Here is a 20,643-nt window from a genome sequence, read left to right as displayed (position 1 = left end):
TAGTATTCTGATGTACAGTGGAAGGGATAGCCCATACACATTTTATATCAGGAGGCCTACTATTTTTGGTAGCTTTGTTGCATAATTTTTTATGTTTGGGTAGAACCAAAATTGCTTTGGACAAATTACAGTTAAACATTAAAGAAGTTTATTTTTGATCCCCCCTCCACCAAAAAAAACTTTCTTCTGAAAAGCAGGAAATGGCATCAGGTATTTCCAGAGGGACCCATGTGCTTCTTTTTATTTTGTTACATCAGTAGAGTTTCCAGGCTGCTCTCTTCTAAATGACAGCATTTAGACTGGAGCCAGGAAGCATCAGAGCTGTGTTCTTCCCTCATCTCAACCCATTGTATATACACATACAGTTTTACTTGGCTGTGGGCTTGCTTAGGGACTGGAACTACTATCTTTTATCCCTACTGCCTGTCACTACAAACTGCTGCAATCTCTGCATCCTTGCGTAAGTTGGGGACGCATCAAGATGACCACCCAAAACGCTGAGCTTAGCTTGATATTTTGGTTTTCTTTAATTGTAAATGATTCCATATTGCAAATGAATCATCAATCCCTCCTGCAGATACCCAGAGTCTCTCTCTCTTCAACACTCAGCCAGACAATTTGGTCCATACCTGCAACCGCAAAGGCTTGACGGCCTGAGAGTCCAACATCGGAACAGACTTGATGAACCCATGTAATAGGGGGTCTGCCTTTGGGCTGCCTCCACCCCTCGGTTGGTGGAATTTTATCCCAGATGTTACAAGCCACCCGGAGAACGGCGTTCGCTGGAATGTTTTGTGGCATCCTTGTGACATGTCCGAAAAGCGTAAGGTGCTGCCTGCGGACAATGGCCCCAGTAGTCTGTAGACCCGAGCGACCATAGACATGTGCATCACAGATGAAGTCATTCCACTATATGCCCAATATACAACGTTGAATTTTGTGTGGAAAGCCTCCAGTTTTGTACAGTCTGAGCAGCGCAGTGTCCATGTTTCACAGTCATACAACAGTATGGGAAGGATACAGCTCAAATAAATCCTGAACTTGATTGTCATACTAAGATGTTGATTCCATATCCCTTGTAAACTGCCCACGGCAGATGCTATGATGCAAATCTGATGGAGAGCCTCCATGTGAGAGTTGGAGTCTCCCAAGGACCAATAACTGTGCATCCATTCAACACAAAATAATGGCGCATGAAAATCTGATCCAGTCCCATATGTGGAATGGAAAAAGCTTGAATTAAAGCTGCCCATGGGATCCGGCACTGAGGCTCCAATTCAGCAAAGCATGTGCTTCAGTTCCACTGAAGTCACTGATCCTGCAAACACTTAGGCATGTGCTAAACTTTTACTCATTGACGCCACATGCGTGAAGCTAAGCACTGCATAATTATAGGATCAGAGCCTAAAGTTGTACTCATGGGGACATCTATCAAAAGTTTCAAAAGGTTTGAAAGTGTTTGCACATATTCTCCTATCTGTAGCTAAAACTCTCCAAAAATATGATTTAAAGATCTGTGAGTCAAGGATAGCTGAAACTGTTTAATTCAAATTACGAGGCTTTGCATAGACACATTTCTGATTAGGCTATTTTGAATAATAAAATCTGAAATCAAATTTCATGGGTTAGTCACCCTAGTATGAGACCGATTTTTCTATGGTTAATTTCATTAAAATGATTGAAGCAGGAGATTCTGGAGATTAAATGAATATGATTTAGAAGGTGTGTAATGAGTGCAATTGTATTAGGCAGAGTACACATGCTGTATGCAGGAAAACAATGGAACATTTATAAATTAGGATTCATTTGATAGTCAGCAACAGCTGGGTTTGAGATATATAAAATGTGTTAAAATATAACCAAAGTGTAAACGTGATTTATAGAGCAGGGCTGAGGAAAAAAAGTTTGAAAGCTGATTTCAGAACAAAAAAAACAAATCAAACCAAAAAAGAATTAGAACAGAAGTTCCTGAAGTGTAGCCTATGGAAATTGCAACAAGAATGTGGCCTAAATCAGCCTTATATGTTCCTGGTTACTTGTCATCTACATGAATGTTAGAGTCAGAGTCAGTGCCTCTAATGTCACAGCAGTAAGAAACTTCATCAGCTCACACAGGGACTCTCCAGTGTACTGAAGTGATTGGCACAGCAACACTAGTCCCATTTTGCCTTTATTACAGAGCTCACATTTCAAATGGACATGTTCTATCAGGACTGGTTCCACAAAGGAGACCTCCTACACTTCAGGTCAGATGTACCAGCACAGTGACCCCCTGTTGGTTCATGTTTCAGTGAGTTCTTGCCAGGAACCAACTGCACCAAAATGATCCAGCTGAATTGTCCTCCTTAAGCGCAGTTCTATATGCAAAGGCAAGGGTCTTCGTCAACTTTATGGACAGTCAATGTTTTATTAACTTAGCATTCCACAACATGAATGAAATGCCAGGATCACTGTCCAATGCCCTATCTTCTTAAAGCAGCAAAATAAATTGTCTTTTTCAGGGTTTCTGTAGACATTAATGGGACAAGCAGAGAAATGGGGCAGTGAAGCCTATATCATTGATGGAGCAAAAGGGGTGGGGCTACAAGAGACAAGAACAGATAATTAGAGATGCAGAGAATTTTGTAGGGCATTCAAAGTGAGAACAAGAAGCATGAACTTGATGCCATGGAGAAGGAGGAGACAGAGGAGGGATTCAGATGGGGGTGAAGAGATTGGAGTGATGCACAACAAACGATCATAACTTGATGATGAAGACACACTCACTGATCCTTTGAATTTGTGAACCATTAATGTAACAAGTGCCAGCACTTTACCCATAAAGCTGATTCTCATGAAATCTGGCCAAACAATAAAATCTAGAAGTGTTTTAGATTTAAAAAACTAATTTATACAAGGGGGTGTAAGCAGATTGCTGCCCTAAAAAATAAAGTCAACCATATGCTTATGTTCTTGGACTGTAAAGACCTGAAATGGTTTAGTTTGCCAGTCCTTTACATGTTCTCCTTTAGAACTGGGTGAGTAATTGATAATGAACAGTGTATTTGAGAAGTTACACCGCAAATTGTCTGAGAACAGCTTGTGACTTTCTGAATCAAATTATCTTCCCTTCTCAAATGTGTTCATTTTATTCTCCAAATAATTGTGGTGAATAATTCTTGGTCTGCAGGTGTAGGGGTTTCTGTTTCAGTGTGCCCACCCTATGCTGGAGTTAGAATGAGAAGATGAGAACTTTGAATCAAAAGTATTGCTTACCCTCTAGCAGAGTTGGCACTCCAGTATAATAGATCTAGTTACACCTGTGTCCATCTAATGTGCTTAACAAGACACAAAATATTACACCTGAGGGAAAAGATTCTCTCCTCCCTATCTCTCTTCAGGCAAAGGGGTCTTAAAAGGACATGATTGTAAAGATGACTGAGGATGAGACCTGTCACATCAGTAAGTAGAATTGGGCCCAGAATAAGAGAAAGGATGAACCGGTCCAAAGCCCTCTGACGTTTACTTCAGTGGGCTTTGGATCAGCTTCTACATGAGAGAATATTTCACCACTATGCAAAAAATTCTGCTCTCATTTGAGCCAATGTGAATCCAAAGTGTCTCCATTGACTTCAGTGGATTTACAACAGAATATCCAAGAGCAGAATTTGGCCCTATATTTTTAACAGATATCCATGAGAAAACCAATATATTAAATACTTCTAATACTTTAACTATATAATCAGTGTTACCAACTAAACTGCAGTAAATATCTTCACTGATCAAAATATAATTACAATCCCATAATTAGATTTTTTTAAAAATATTAACCCACTCCTAGATTACTTATGTAATTTATTGAATTGGTGCAGGGAGAATTCTTATTCTAACATATAAAAAAAACCCAACAACCTGCTGATGAGGATCATAAATCTGATAGGTTTTACTGTCAAATTTTATCTGGCCATGAACTTGGGCTTGATCTACTTAATTTGAGGGATTAAAACCACAAAGGGTTCATGCTTTTTGTTTGTTTTAAAATAAAAATTAATCTGAGGGCTTGATGGCTCAGTAATGAGCAATATAGAGGCTTTCACACCTAGATTACTAGTTCAAACCTACTTAGGTTGGCAATTAACAAGAATCATTATCCTCTGATCACTATTTGGTGGCCAACATGAAATGAGTTGATGTTCTCAGTCCATTTCATAATGGAAAGCATCCACTTCATAAAACATACTATCACAGTTGGGAGTCTTGCAGGAAGCCTCAAGATGAAGAGGGGGCAAGGACTGGGTAGCTGTGGAGAATGAAATATCTTCTAATCCTTGGAGGCAATCTCCACAGAACAGATCTTAGGCACAATAATGCAGAAACTTGGATTGCTACTTCCTGTTCTGCTGACCAATAGAAGACTTCACTTTTAGGGCTATAACTCCAGCATCTCTCACAAGAACTATATTCAATTTAAGGGAGTAGAAAATGACATGACAACATGTGCATCATCATCGAACATGCATAGTCTACTAAGGGACCATTGCACCAGTGAATGTGATCACAGTTGATGGCGTTGCACCAGGCATTGTGTAGTGAAGTTCCTAGATCTGGCTCAATCCTGTGAATCCATAAATTTCTGGGGTGGCCCTGTGAGTGGCACCAGGTAGGGTCAGAAAGTTCACCTCTTCAAGTGTCAATGGAGAGTTTGAGAACATAATGTTCTGGGTGTCTTTGTCCATCTTGGAGATACAGCCAAAGAGCATGCCATGCCACTTTTGAATATAATGAGCCATTGAAGGAAGGCCAGATCTCTGTGAAATTATGACATTTTGCACAAAGTCAAATAGCAATACAGGTAGTACACAGGTTTGACAGATCCCAAACTTTGTCTCAGTGCAAAGATGTTTTTGCATCCCTAAGCGAGACATGGACTTCATGCAGGAGGCAGCAAGACCTATTCATCAAAGAATGTCCAGTTTGCTGAGACTATTTGAACCCTGCTTACAGCCTAGGTAGATGAACTCATCAACACTCTCCATGGTACTCAACCCCACCTGCACTGGTGTAGCTGATGGCCCAATTCTGAGATTCTTGACCTGCTACGAGATGTTCAACCCTGTAATATGAGCAGCATCTTAGAGACCTTGGAAGTTGGGGCTGAAATTTTCTTTCTTCTCCACAAGCAAGGCAGCATTGTCAGTGTAATCTTGGTCGGTGAACGCTTCTTGGCCAATCTTGAGTCTGATCTGTGGAGCAGTGAGTCTTAATATCCAGTTGATAGCTCGACAGAATAGTGCCAGGGCAAGAATATATCCCTGCTGCACACCTAAAGTTGTATAGAAATGCAGTTAAAGCCAGGAACCAACACTTTTGCACCAGTACCAATGTAAAGATCATGCATCAGATTTAGCAGAACATCTGGGACGCCAACTCTTTTCAGTGAGAGCCAAAATGCTGGCCCATTGACTGAATCAAAAGCCGCTTTGATGTCAATATATGCCACGTGAAGTGGGCAGTTATATTCTCGGTGCAACTCATCCAGAAGCTGGAAGGTAACGACTGCATCCATTGTTGACCACCCAACAGTGAAACCTGATAGCTGTGGATGATGATGTCTGTTAAGGAGTGGCTGCATCCCACCAAGCAGAATCTGAGCAAAGACCTTTCCAGGGAGCAATAACTATCAGATTGGCCTGCAGCTGCCACACTCGAAGAGGGATTCTTTACTCTTGTGCAGGACACTATGATGCCATCTTCCATTCTGCTGATACTTTTCTTAAAGCCCACACTTTTAAGAACAGTTGGTGCAAGCTGATGCTCACTGGTTCCAAAGTCACCTTTTTTTTTTGAGGAGCTCAAGTGGAATACCATCAGGTCCAGCAGCACATCCTCGGGTGACGGAGGATCAATGTTCATCCCTGGGTCTTCAGCTGTGCAGTTTGCCGAGACCTGTAGCTCTGGACAGTTGTCAGCAGGCATGTGGTTCAGCATGCTTTCGTAATGTGTTTTCCATCTGACCAGGACCTCATCCATCGATGAGCAGGGGGAGCTGTCTGATTTTTGTGATGGGGATGTTAGACGTTTGTTTACGGTGGCCAGCCAGGCATGTGATGACTCCGTAGGCAGGATGCAGACTGTGGAATGTGCAGCGTGTGCCATGCTTATGAAATAATTTCTATTCCTCTGAAAACTATAGCAAATGACAGCTGGGGTTTAAATAAGAACAGTTAATAAAATGATGGGATCACATTATTTCTTGAGGTTATTGACTCTACCTGTGATTCCAATACAGAGTCCTCAGGTTTACATGTCTGTATGTGGGCATGCTGGGCCAGTTACCGACATGTTGTTGTAAGCGTGGTGATCAAGCATTGAAATAGCTATTTTGCTGCTACTTTGGGTGTGATTCACGTGACTTGGACAAGTGCATATTTTCCCCCAGTTTGTGGATTGCAAGCAGAGATAAGCACCCCTCTGCAGCCCAGACTTAGGTGCCTATCTCCATGATGGGGTGGGTCTTCGCACACACCCCTCTGGTCGGCATCTCCCATTGACTAGCTTAGGCGGCTCCCCGCCTAGTGTGTTGGCTTTGTGGATCACAGTCTAAGGTGCTAGCTCTTCCCTTTTAATTATATAGGGAATCTAGTTGCCTAGCTCAGACTCTGTAGATCTCAGTGTCGTTTCTGTTATTTTTGTAGGTACCTAAAAGTTAGGCATTCAGTGACATTCAGTGTTGCAGCACAAAAGTCCCTTTGTGGATCTGGGGCCTAAGTGATATGACTAACATCTGTCACATCGAGGGAGAAAACTGCATGCAGTGGAGCATCTTGTTTGGTAGGGGTTTTTTCTCCAGCAATGGAGTAAGCTAATTTGAGAATGGTGGCATTTGCTGCATATAATAAGAAATCTAATTATGGTATATCTCATTGCTGGATCTTTGTATTGATTTTCTGGCAGCATCCACAAGATCTTAGTTAAGCTCTTTCCAGACAGAAAAGAAGTCTCAATCCCTGGCCAAAGGAGTTCATAAAGCAACAATAGACAAATAAAGAGATTGAGGCACACTATATATGTACATACACACACAAGTATACTATCAGCGCTAAATAAATGCAATACATATAAGGCCAAATTCGGTGGTACTCTCTGGCTGCTTTGTCCTGCTCTGGCAATGCAAAACAGCCACACGCCTAGTTTAGCTGACTGGCTATAGCATCCAGAGTATCCTGATAAATCTGGCCTATTAAATAGGACATGTAAATAATTCCCAAACTACTCCTCAAGCTTGTCATTGCCAGTCAGCAAGTTTTCCAATAGGAATCAGGGCAAAGGTGGATCATGAATGGAGTAAGGATATGGGGCCTTTGGGATACACTCAAGAAGTGTATTCTGTGCTGTGATGAATGTAGGAATTTTTGGGAATATTTTTAGGAGCCATATGTGTGCCTTAGTTTACCCACCCCTTTGTATTGCTATACACGGAGTATAAATGGATTGACTTCTCCTAGGGGAGAGGGGAATGAGGCATGGCAAGGTGTCATATATTTTATCTGGGTTGATACCAGATACTTTAACAAGAACTGGTTGGAATCAATGTATATGAATGAACGGCTCAGAGGAGACAACGAAAGAACCAATGACTGGGACATAAATACTTTCTAACCGGGAAGCCAAAGCAGGCTGAACATGTGAACACAGCGTAGCTGGAGTCAGGAGAACAAAGGAACAAGGTTTCCCGTGGCTGTTAAGATCTGGGCTCACAGACAGAGAGACACAGAGACAGGGAGCCAAGATGGCTCCCAGATGAGCCTAGCACTGTGTGGCCATTTCTTCTACTAATACTGGACTCCCAGTTGAGCTTGGCTTTTCCACATTAATCTAAGAATTTTTGTATGCTATGCTCCTATTGGCTAATAATTGGCTACCTTGTTTTGAAAAGGCTGCCTAGTATCGCTGCAGATGCTTGCAGGGTTGCATTGCTCCCTCAGAGGCTAAAACCTCTCTCAGCAGTCTGATCTCAGTTGGAGTCGCTGGTGAGAGCCACAGAGGGAGAGAAAAAAGGGTGCTGGAGCCGAAAGGTACAATCTTGGATGTAGATAGCTCGGGAATTCACCCTTGTATTTTGGGTGGACACTTGGGTTCTGGCATGCTAATGGGGTTACTTCTGGGAGGTGGTTGAAAGGCTGGGAGCATTACACAGCCCCTATAAATCCATGATACATGCATAGGTAGCACATTATATATTTATGCCACTTATTCAATAGGGAACAGAAACACTGTAAGACTGGATGGAGACAGCATTTGGCTCGGTTTGCCACTGAGCTTAATTTCTTATTCTATAGCAGGGTCTGGGCGTGATTGATTTCTTTCAGCCATGTGCAAATACAATAGGCTTTATCTGTTTTTTGTTTTTCTCTCTAGCTGCATTACCTCACTTGTGGATGTGACTAAGGCTCTTATCTGTCACAGCTCGTACTCTTCCAAAGTCATTTGGAATGCGATGGCTTTCTTGGCTAGTATTGACTGTCTTCAGCAAATGTCACTGTATTTAGCCTAAATTTTACTTACTGACAATCATTTGTGAAATAATTTTCAGCATCATGCCTCTCCCCATTTTTTCTTTTTCAGTGGAAAAGCTGGACGGTTACTAATGTTATTTCATTTTATAAAGTAACTTCAAAGTGTATCAGTGCTATACAAACCAAATATCAAACCCACAACCCACCTTGAACCTATTCTATTCTATATGGATTTTTTATACCATGCTTATCACTGTAGTATCTGTGCGCCTTCCAGTAGTGCATTAAGCAACATGACCACACATCTGTCGTGCATTTGTTCTATCATCCTCTCCCCAGGGGGGAGTGGTGTGTGCAGTGGAGTGTTTTGTTTTGAAATTTTTTTCCTAATACACACACACACACATACACACACATACACACACTCTCTCTCTTCTGTGTCTTTCTGTTTGAGACGGACAGGTCAGAGGAATGTGCCTTGCACTTAGAGCAGAATGTGTTGAAGTTTGTGATGGTCCTTACTTCCCAGGGGAGTTCGTTCCACAATCTTGGACCGGTCTGCAAGAAGCTGTCTCACGCACAGACAAGCTTTACCCTTATGTTAGAGAGGTCCATTGTGCCAGAGGTGTGAAAGTTGTTGACCACAGTCTTCATCCCTGAGCTTTAGTTATTCTTTTAGATACCCTGGGCCCAGCAGCTCCTTGAACATAAGGACTAAGAGCTTGAACTTGATTCAACATTCTATGAGAGCAGAAGACAGGCCTGATATGTTCACAGTAGCCAGCGTTGCTGAGATATGCTGCAGAGTTCTGTACTAGCCGGAGTTTCCTAAGCACTGAAGTCCTCAGGTATTTTGCATTGCTGTAATCCAGCTGAGAGGACTGGACAACTACCAAATGTGACGGGTTTGGTCACAAAGACCACATTGGGACTGTCACCTGATGTGCTGAAATTACCTCTGAGCCCATTTTCCACTGCCAGCTTGGGACTCCAGAACCCTGCCTTGTTGAGCCAGATACGCTAGCCTGCTGCAACACAGACCCAGGGTCTGGACCACGCCCCCCAAAGCTGCAGACTTTAACTAAAAACAGCTCAGCAGGTTACCTGTTTCCAGCACCCAGACACCCAGCTCCCAATGGCATTCAAACCCCATATAAATCCATTTTACTCTGTATAAAGCGTATACAGGGTAAATTCGTAAATTGTTCGCCCTCTATATCACTGATAGAGAGATATACACCGCTGTTTGCTCTCCCAGGTATTAATCACTTACTCTGGGTTTATCAATAAACAAAAGTGATTTTATTAAGTATGAAAAGTAGAATTTAAGTGGTTTCAAGTAATAACAGACAGAACAAAGTAAGTCACAAGTAAAATAAAACAAAACACGCAAGTCTAAGCCTAATACATTAAGAAACTGATTACAGGTAATATCTCAGCCTCAAAGATGTTCCAATAAGCTTCTTTCACAGACTAGACTCTTTCCTAGTCTGGACCCAATCCTTTCCCTGGTACAGTTTTTGTTAAATCCAGCAGACATCTCAGGTGGTAAGCAGGGGTTTTCTCATGACTGGCTGCCCCTTTTGTCCTGCTCCATCTCCTTTTATAGCTTTGGCACAAGGCAGGAATCTTTTGTCTGTGCTTGTCCCCACCCCCGCCTCATCAATGGAAAAGTACAAAGATTAAGATGGATTCCAGTATCATGTGACATGGTCACATATCACTGTAAGACCCCTAGTCTCCATTCTTCCTGTGTTGGCCCACACATACACAAGAAGGCATGCAGGTAAATAAACCATTTACAACCAGTTGTTCTAATCAGTGGGAGCATTAAGATTCTAAACCACCATTGATGGCCCACACTTTGCATAATTACAATAGGACCTCAGAGTTATACTTCATATTTCTAGCTTCAGATACAAGAATGATACAATCATGCAAATAGGAAGAATTGTTTATAACCTTTGTTATAATACCTTATAAGAGGCCTTTTGCATAAAGCATATTCCAGTTACATCATATTCATACTCATAAGCATATTTCCATAAAACATATGGAGTGCAACACCAACAATACCATGTTTTAAGTGTGACCTTAAAAACACTAAGGGCAGGTCTACACTTACTTTCGGGTCCGGCCGTAAGCAATCGATCCCGGATCGATCCCGGAAGTGCTCGCCGTCGACACTGGTACTCCAGCTCGGCGAGAGGAGTACGCGGCATCGACGGGGGAGCCTGCCTGCCACGTCTGGACCCGCGGTAAGTTCGAACTAAGGTACTTCGAATTCAGCTATGTTATTAACGTAGCTGAATTTGCGTACCTTAGTTCGAAGTGGGGGGTTAGAGTGGACCAGGCCTAAGAGAATCATATGGAAATGCATTCCGTCAGCTTGGAGCAGATTCAAAAGAAGCCCTATAGCTGGAAATTCCACAGTGCACAAATGCCATAACAAGTAAGTGTCAGGTCCAGAACGTAAGACCCAAGCAGGAACACAAACATGTCAAGCTTCAGAGAACAGAGGGAGCCAAAAGGAATGAAAAACTTGTTGAGTACAAATAACAAAGGTTAAGTGTTATCCCCAAGCTCATAAGTAACCAGTATAACTACATAAGACTAAGAATATGTCAAGAGTTGTGGAAAAACTCATACATGCTGCTTCATTGTTAATGGATTGAAAAGGATGACACAGGGATGTAATTCAGTCTCACTGTGTGGAATGGCACTTGTGCTTTCTCTTTCTGAGTCACGAAGTAGAGTGCAGAGGCCCATGTGGTCAGCGCTCAGGATGTGGGGAAAACCACTTTGCCATGTCCTTGCTTTCACTGTTGTCATCCATTAAGAAAGTAAAGGGATGGGGGGAAATCCAAGTTGAGGATTTTATTTTCCTTTCTGCTTTAATTTTTCTGTGGTTTGAGTCACTTTTGCGTGTTTGTTATTGGGAAGGGTGTTGTTCAGTGGTTAGCATAGGGAAGTGGGGCTCAAGACACCTGGATTTGGTTATTGACTCCATGTGTGACACTGTGCCAGTCACTTACACTTGTCTGTGCTTCCCTTTACTCATCTGTAAAATAGTTACAATGCTCTCCTTCCCAGTGTGTTGTGAGTTTTATTCACATTTGAAAATCACACTGAGATCCTTTGATGAAAAGTGCTATCCATGTATCTATCTGTCTAGGTTCCTGTTTGGTACTATAGATAGCTGAATATTTCCCCAAAATGAACTAATGAGAACTCATTTGTTGGACCCTGGCTCAATCTCTCCCTCCTCCATAGGAAGATGCTGGAAAGTAATTTCCTCTCTTCTTCTTCTTCTTCTTCTTCTTTTTCTTTGGTGTTGCTCTGGGTGTTATTGGGGAAAGATTAGGATAAAGAAATAAGTTTTACATTTATTTGTAAGGGCCTTGAGATCTGTGATCATTCTTCCCTCCTCTGGAATTCCAGAGTCTTTGGACAGTTGCTTAGACCAGTCTCTCCCCTGCTCTTGTGAGTGTCAACTTCAAGGGTGAAAATGTCATTGTTCCTGTGGAATGTCACTACTGAGGGAGGTCTTGGTCCCTTATTGAGAGCACACATTGGCTCATTGCCATAGAAGGTCTTAAAAAGAGGGTCAATATGTTGGTTTTCTATGGGGAGGGAGGTCTGTGGAAAGAACAGAGCAGTGGGTTGATGAGCTCTTTAAAGCTGGTGTTGCCTAGGAGCCAGGCTGCTGTGTTTTGGACCAATCAGAGTATTTTTAAGGTCAGGACATTCATTGCCAAGTACAGCGAGGTGCATGGACCCAACCTGGAAGTCACAATGGCTAGAATTGGCTAAGCCATCATCTGCAGCCACTTAACTGGTCTCAGGTGACAGGGTTTTGGCAGCTGTAACTAATTTGGCGTCCAGAAACAGTGAAGAATTGAGACAAACTCCCAGGATACAGTCTAACTGGAATATTTGATAGCAGACTCCTCATATGGTGGGAGATACAATGGTGGTAGCAAGCTCTTCAAATGTTTCCCTCTTCCCACCAGCAATAGTATTAGCATATATTATGAGGGAGTCCAAAGTATAGAAGAAATTCTTAGGAGTAGGTAGTGTTGCCATCAGAGCGTATCACAACATAAGAGGTTATGAAAACACAGGAATTGCATAGCTAAGAAGGTGTCATTTTCCTCTCGTTTGCACTGCAGGCAGTATATCATTTAATAGGGGCCTAGGCTGCTGTCACATGAAAACCCTCTTGTAGCCAGAGAGCTTTGGAGAAAAATGCTATAAGAGCACAAAGTATTATTATTATTTACAAGTGAAAACAATGCAAAGCTTTTCATGAATAAATTATGACTTAAATTATGCTGACCATGCATTGAGAGTCCATCAAGATACAGAATAAATCTTGGTTTCAGAGTAGCAGCCGTGTTAGTCTGTATCCACAAAAAGAACAGGAGTACTTGTGGCACCTTAGAGACTAACAAATTTGTTAATCTCTAAGGTGCCACAAGTACTCCTGTTCTTTTTGAGAATAAATCTTAATATGGCGCTGGCCCATTAACTCTTTTCCAGATGTTCTTGAGTGTAGTTCTTTGATACAGGAAGGCTTCTTAAAATATGGACTTTCAAAAGATGACAGTGTTAAGGAATATAATTCTCTCTTTGACGGCGGGCAGAAAGTGTATTTTCCTAAGAACCAGGTGTGAAGATTTAGAAAAGACAGACATGTTTAAGAATACCAAGTGGAGATGGTTTTTTTCTTTCTGTTTCTTGTGTGAACTGGCAGCAATACCAATGTCAGGCACTATGACATTTCATGAGGATTAGTCAGTCCTCCCAAGCAGAATAACCACAGTAATGTGTCTGTGAGTAAGCCTTGCATTCAGGGAAAAGACTGGGAGAAAAAAGGCTTCAAAAATATGTGTATCAGTGATTTGTCTGCTTCCTGATAGAGTGAGAGAGAGACATTGCTGACAGTGAATATGGGTCAGGGCATCTATTACTCCCATTCACCATGAAACACTTTATTCTTGATCCTGAGAGTGATGTTGACTTTAAAGAAAGTAATTTGGTCTCTTCCTTTGGCATTTGTTTTTAATAAACCCTGTCAGCTTCTGTGAATCATTTCTCTCAGGAGACTGGAATGGTGGGTATGCCACTGACAGAAAGTCCTGCAGCTAAGTAAAAATAAGCCAGCAATCTCACTTAAAAAAAATATTAGTTGTTTGCCTGTCAATATTTTGTCCAAGTATCCAAAATATGCCTGTTTAAGCTTCTGATAGCTACAATGATGAATTTTACCTGGACTATGGACAAATCACACTGTAATTGACTATTTCTTTCCCCCACCCATTGACTGAAACTGAGACATTACGGCACACCAGACCTTTTCAGATACTTGGCTACAATAGATAGTGACAGAGTAGTTCCCAGCTCTACCTACACAGGCTAGGACAATAGAGGGGTACAAGGGTACCATAGGAAAGGGAGGAAGTGGGCCACAGAAAGCATTATAGTAAAAGAGAGTTAGGAAAATAAATCTCTGACAATATTAAAATATGGGCTTTTTTATACAATACAATGCCTTATTATTCTGAATAGGGTCTTTCATACATGCCTGTTGGTCTCCAGGTGGAGTTATGGTGTTGGTTTTGGACTATAAAGTTTAGAATCTGCCTACCTGAGGGACAACCTCTCTCTTCATGCCATATAACCACAGCTGTAATTAGAGGAGTCTGAGCTGGAGCACCCTGGGGTTAAAAGAGAAAGGGCTTCAGGCAGGATGTTTTGGGTGGCCCTCAACTTTTTGGCTCACTCCTCCCTTTGATCTGAAATATCCTAAATCTACTGACCTTTCAGCAATGCTGGAAAGGGAGGAGAAAATGAGTGGAGGTGTTTGTGGGTAGCATGGGGTATTTTTGATTAATTTTTGGCTGGCTACACTGCAATACACTGGCCACAAAACCAGGATGCTGGACTGGTGGACATTGAGGGGCTGTGTTTTCAGTTTTTCTCAGAAGTGCCTAGAGCAGTGACCAGATACATTTTTATTGAATGTATAAATCTAAATCTAAGTAAAATAAAACAGATGCAAACTGTATGTCAAAATGCTTTCCAGAGTTACAGAATACAATTACAGTCAGATAAACTGTATCAGGGAGAAAAAAGAGGGAATAATGGAGAAAAAAGGTTTTCAGATGAAATTTGAAATGAGGTAGATGAAAGGAGACTATACCATACAGGAAGCTTGTTTCAGATGGTAGGAGCTGTAGCTGGAGAGGTTCCTATACACAAATTATATTGGGGGACAGAGGTGCCAGTTCCTGAGAGAAAAGAGTGGAGAGATCAGGTACATGACATAGGTTGGAAGACCTCCATTGTGGCCTTTAAAAACAGAGGCCAATTTTGAACTGCTTCTTTAAATAAATAGAGAGACAATGTGGGTGAGATAATTTATTTAACCAATTTCTGTTGGTGAGAGAGACAAGTTTTTGAGCTAAGCAGCTTGAAAGCTTGTCTCTCTCACCAACAAAAGTTAGTCCAATAAAAGATATTACCTCACCCACCTTGCCACCCTAATATCCTGGGGCCAACATGGCTACAACAACAACACTTATCTTTAAAAAACAGCAGTCAAAGAGGAACAATACTGACTGGCTAGATCCACCACAATACCTGACTGGCTAGCTCAAAAGAGGAAGGAGCTGCTGTGGTACTGGGGGCTGGGCACCAGGAATAAGTAACAATGTTTAAAAGTTTAATGGCTAAGAAGGACACTGATTATAGTCTTGCTCTTTTCTGTTTTGAAATCTGATTTCCAGCCTCTTTCCTTGCTGTCATGAGAAGACTAAGCACATGAGCAATAACTGCAGAACTCCTCTAGGAAGTAAGTAAAAACAGACAAATATTTATGATGAATAATGTATATGCAATGCGTAATCTCTCCTCTCAGCATTTCTTGTCAGGGTAGCATATTAGATGGATAATTATATCAGTTTATATTTATTTAAATCATATCTGGGCAAGATTGGTGAGGATTTGAACCTGTAACCATTCAAGGCAGGAAGGTTCCACTAGCCCACCAAACCTGCACTTACAGTGGCTGCACTTGTTTAAATAGAGTGGTTCATTTACACATTCATGTCATATGAAACAGTTTGCTCATGCCTGTCACTACTGGCCATTAATTTTTAAAGTATATTTAGCTCTTGACAAATGCAAAGATGAATTTAGAATATTTATGCTTGAAGTTGAAGCTAAACAACTGCAAGGAGTTTACAAGAAGGGAGGATAATCTTTGTGGCTGAAGCACAGGACTAGGAGTCAGGTGAAATGGGTTCTATTTCTGGCTCTGCCACAGCCTTCCTGTGTGACCTTGAGCAAATCATGTTTCATCTACCTGCCTCAGTTGGAGATACTAACTCTGACCTACCACAGTGGGGTGTTGTGAGGCTGACAGTACTAGTGACTATAAAATGCTTTATGCGTCTGAAGTGAAAAGTGCTATAGAAATGAAACATATTATAAGCAGCCGTCTAGACAGGAGAAACAGAGTGGCAAGATGATTTATATTTTCCTTTAAAAAAAATCTCTTTAAATAGGGACAATTGCCATGAATAATGTCAGGGTAAGAACCTCAAAATTCCTAGTCTTCAGATCACGCCTCCTCTCCCTTCCCCATTTTAAGTATTGACCATATTTATAAAAAAGACAGTCAAACTCCCCAAAAGGAAGTAAATATTACTTTAAATGGAGCAATTAGTATTTGATTGATAGAAATTACTTTTATTGTTACCACAAATTATTTATATCATGGACAAATTGTTTTGTTGCTGTTAATTTCAGTTATTATTTGTAATTGTTACAAACTATTCATAGACATTACACTTTGAAACACTATTCCCCCCACCCCACCCTGTCCTGCCCCTTTGGGGGCAGACACTCCCACCTCAGCTGATATGCCAGGGCCAGATCCTGCAAACACTTTTGCATGCAAATAACTTTTCTCAGTCCCCTAAGGCTAGATCCAAAGCCCACTGCAGTCAATGGGAGCCTTTCCACTGACTTCAGTGGGCTTTGAAGCAGGCTTCTAGTGCATAGGGAAATACTGGTTCTACCTATTTACACAAGGACATTATTTGTAAGAGACAACATGTCTTATTTAAACCTACTAAAAGTATTTCTATGGGAACAGGGCAAAGTAAAAGCACCTGTACTTGCAGGATAAAGGACTTTTGTGGAATTGTGAGGTTTTATGTTTAGTTCTTTGTCAGAACTAAAGCACAGAGTCCTTTCTTTACACCTTGCTCCAATTGTGGAAGGATTTTGTTTCAGCCTAAATAAGGACAATAATAATAATGATTAATTATTAATTAATACAACCCACTGACTGTTCCTCAGAGACAACATAGCAAGGCAGAGTTTCAATTCCCTTCCAAGTGACTGTCTGGTAAAACCACCTACAAAGAGAAAAAAAAAAGAAAAGGGATCAGGACACACACACACAAGTGGCTCATAGAAAGGCTGCCTGTATTTATAGGTACCTTGTTGGTACTGAGAGCTATCCATTATGCTAGTCTGTGTTTGTGATGCTAAAGTACAAATAGAAACAGAAGGAAATGAACAGTGAAATGTTTTCTCAGAGCATAGATAAAGTTATGGCAGCAGGGTATTGAAGTATGTGACATTTATTAAGAAAGCACTAGTTAGTCACTTTTCACAAGCCATTGGTATTTGATTGTTCAGAAGCTGACTGCCTTCCATTGTTGAGTAACAGGATTACTGCATGTTTCAAGACAGACTACAGCTTTTTTTTTGGTGTGTGTTCTGTCTGCAGATGTTGCTATGAAGAAAGAAGTTAGAAATGACTGATGTGGAGCCTGTGGTCACAGATTTTGCAGCATCGGGAAGGGCAGGCCGCCGAAATGCCTTACCAGATATTCTGGGTTCTCCTGCTGGGGCTGGGGCAGGGACTTCAGACCTGCCACACAAACTAGCTGAACTTTCTGTGTCAAAAGGTAATGCCTACAAACTGGTGAGAACTAAGGATTTCATGCAGTTATCCTCCATTTTCTCTCAAGACTTTTACCACTTCTTTCAGTTATGATGTCAAGTGCAATGGCAGTATTTCTTCTCTAGCTAGAACTAAATCTGCATCTGTTTTCCAAAGCAGCCATTAGTTGTGCCCATTAATTGGGAAAGGTTAATTTTATACCAGACTTCAGCTAAACTTGCCATATCCACCCTTATGCCTGTTGTTCACTAGCTGGGGAGCTGGAATTATAAGATGAATTCCAAATCCATGCAGCAACAACAACAAAAAACAACCACCCACACCACAACACTGTTGTGCCACCGATCATCTTGTTAGTTGGTTACTCGCCTTACGTGCCAGATTCTCTTCTGCACTGGGGTCTCAGCACAGGAGGGCAAGAGGTGTCAGGAAGCCACTTACAGCACCCCAATTCCAAAACCACCGCAGCTTTGGCCCCAACTCAAGCATAAATCAGAGCCATCTAGGGATGTACCTATCATCCCAGGAGACCATATGCCAGCTGTAAATTTGTGGAGGAGAGCTGTGTTCTGCCTTGTCCTCCTCTGCCAGGGTGGAGAAGGGGTGGTGAGGAGACAGCTACACTAGCTTTACCCCAGCTGAGAATTTGCTCAACCGAAGGGGATTTTCAGCTAGTTTCTGGCCCGTTGGTGCTCTCAAAGAGAGAAGCTGTTCCTATTATTTATCTTCCATGGTTGTCTTATCTGCAGTTTCATATATCTCTGAGGTTCTATAACTGATATTTCCAACCCACTGCGGATCACGGGGGACTTGTGAGAGGGTAATGAACAGGCAGACCTTTTCTCAGCAGATCCCACAGGAAGATAGAGCACTTGAGTAGAGGAGTAAAAAGGTATCAACTTGCCACCTGCTGGCTTGAAATGAGAAGGGTGGAAAAAGAATCAGAAATTTAGGATATATGTGTTTGGCGAACAGAAGCACAAAGTTAAAGGGCAGAGCATTATAAAGTAGAGGGGGAAAGAGATGGGCACAGAAAGAAGAATCATAGAAATGTAGGGCTGGAAGAGACCTTGAGAAGTAATCGAATCCAGCACCCAATGCTGAAGCAGGACCAAATAAACCTAGACCATCCCTGACAGGTATTTGTCCAACCTGTTTTTCTAATGTCTATCCTAAATCTCCGTTGCTGAAGATTAAGCCCATAACGTTTTGTCCTACTTTGAATGGACATGGAAAACAAATGATCACTGTCCTCTTTAGAATATAAGAACATAAGAATGGCCATACTGGGTCAGACCAAAGTTCCATCTAGCCCAGTATCCTGTCTTTCGGCAGTGGCTAATGCCAGGTGCCCAAGAGGGAATGAACAGAACAGGTAATCATCAAATGATCCATCGCCCATTCCCAACTTCTGGCAAACAGAGGCTAGGGACACCATCCCTGCCCTTCCTGGCTAATAGCCATTGATGGACTTATCCTCCATGAGTTTATCTAGTTCTTTTTTGAACCCTGTTAGTCTTGGCCTTCACAACATCCTCTGACAAGGAGTTCTTTATAACAGCTCTTAACATATTTGAGGTCTGTTATCAGGTCCTCTCCTTAATCTTCTTTTCTCAAGAATAAACATGCACAATATTTTTAACCTTTCCTCATAGGCCAGATTTTCTAAACCTTTAATCATTTCTGTTGCTCTATTCTGGACTCTCTCCAATTTGTTCACATCCTCCCTAAAGTGTGGTGCCCAGAACTGGACATAATACTCCAGCTGAGGCCTCACCAGTTCTGAGCAGGGGGGATAATTACCTCCCATGTCTTATATTTGACACACCTGTTAATGCACCCCAGAATGATATTAGCCTTTTTTGCAGCTGCATCACATTGTTGACATATATTCAATTTGTGATCCACTAGAACCGCCAGATTCTTTTCAGCAGTACTACCACCTAGCCAATTATTCCCTATGTTGTAGTCGTGCATTTGATTTTTCCTTCCTAGGTGTAGTACTTTGCAGTCATCTTTATTGAATTGCATCTTGTTTGTTTCAGACCAATTCTCCAATTTTTCAAGGTCATTTTGAATTCCAATCCTGTCTTCCAAAGTGCTTGCAATCCTTCCCAGTTTAGTGTCATCTGCAAATTTTATAAGTATATTCTCTTCTATATTATCCAAGGCCTTTATAAAAATATTGAATAGAACTGGACCCAAGACTGACCCATGGGACCCCACTAGGTATGCCCTCCCAGTTTGACAACAAACTATTGGTAACTACTCTTTTGAGTATGGTCATTCAACCAGTTGTGCACCCACCTTGTAGTAATCTCATCTGTACCCCATTTCCCTAATTTGCTTATAAGACTATCGTGTGAGAATGCGTCAAAATCCTTACTAAAATCAAGATATATCATGACTACTTCTCCCCTATCCACTAGGCCAGTAGCCCAGTCCAAGAAGGCAATTAGGTTGTTTTGGCATGATTTGTTCTTGACAAATGCGTGCCGGCTATTCCTTATAACCCTATTATCCTCTAGATCCTGACAAACTGATTATGTAATAATTTGTTCCAATATCTTTCCAGGTACTGTAGTTAGGCTCACCAGTCTGTAATTGCCTGGGTCCCCTTTGTTCCCCTTTTGAAAGATAGGTGCTATGTTTGCTCTTCTCCAGTCCTCTGGGAACTCACCCATCTTCCATGAGTTTTCAAAGATAATTGATGATGGTTCCAAGATTGCTTTAGCTAGAAGGGAAAGACAGTAGGGGTGGTCCAAAGATATTGCCTTAGGTTTAGAGGAGGGCAGCGGAGGCCTTAGTGCTGGCAGCCCTAAGAGTCTGACAGCAGTGAAGGCAGGTAATGGGAACTGAATCAGGCCCTAAGGTCAATGGAAAAACTCCCCTTCAGTGAGAGCTGGATCAGACCTCTAGAGAAACTGAGATCTTAACCTCTCCCTGCAGGCATTTGCATTATAAAAGAGGCTGGCCTTAGTACTTGTAGCACTACGGGTATGTCTACATTGCTATTAGATAGGGTTACCATACGTCCTCTTTTTCCCGGACATGTCCGGCTTTTTGGCACTCAAACCCCCGTCCGGGGGGAATTGCCAAAAAGCCGAACATGTCCGGGAAAATGGCGGCTCTGCTCCTCCCCTGACTCTTCGGCTCTGTTTAAGA

At 41.8% G+C, this 20,643-nt stretch overlaps 1 protein-coding gene across 1 annotated transcript in view; it reads left to right on the top strand.

Annotated features, from left to right (window-relative positions):
• PKIB (cAMP-dependent protein kinase inhibitor beta) overlaps positions 1 to 20,643 on the top strand; it is a 30,045-nt gene that overhangs the window by 3,351 nt on the left and 6,051 nt on the right. Inside the window, exons 2-3 of the mRNA XM_024192607.2 lie at positions 15,287 to 15,351; positions 17,302 to 17,482. Of these exons, the coding sequence (XP_024048375.1) occupies positions 17,329 to 17,482 (154 nt within the window). The 5' untranslated portion in view covers positions 15,287 to 15,351; positions 17,302 to 17,328. The remainder of the gene's footprint in view (positions 1 to 15,286; positions 15,352 to 17,301; positions 17,483 to 20,643) is intronic.

This window comes from Terrapene carolina, unplaced genomic scaffold, assembly GCF_002925995.2.
Source record: "Terrapene carolina triunguis isolate 2854851 unplaced genomic scaffold, T_m_triunguis-2.0 Scaffold85, whole genome shotgun sequence".
Taxonomy (NCBI): domain Eukaryota; kingdom Metazoa; phylum Chordata; order Testudines; family Emydidae; genus Terrapene; species Terrapene triunguis.
Note: the sequence above shows the minus strand (reverse complement) of the source record. Positions and strands in the feature narration are given on the sequence as shown.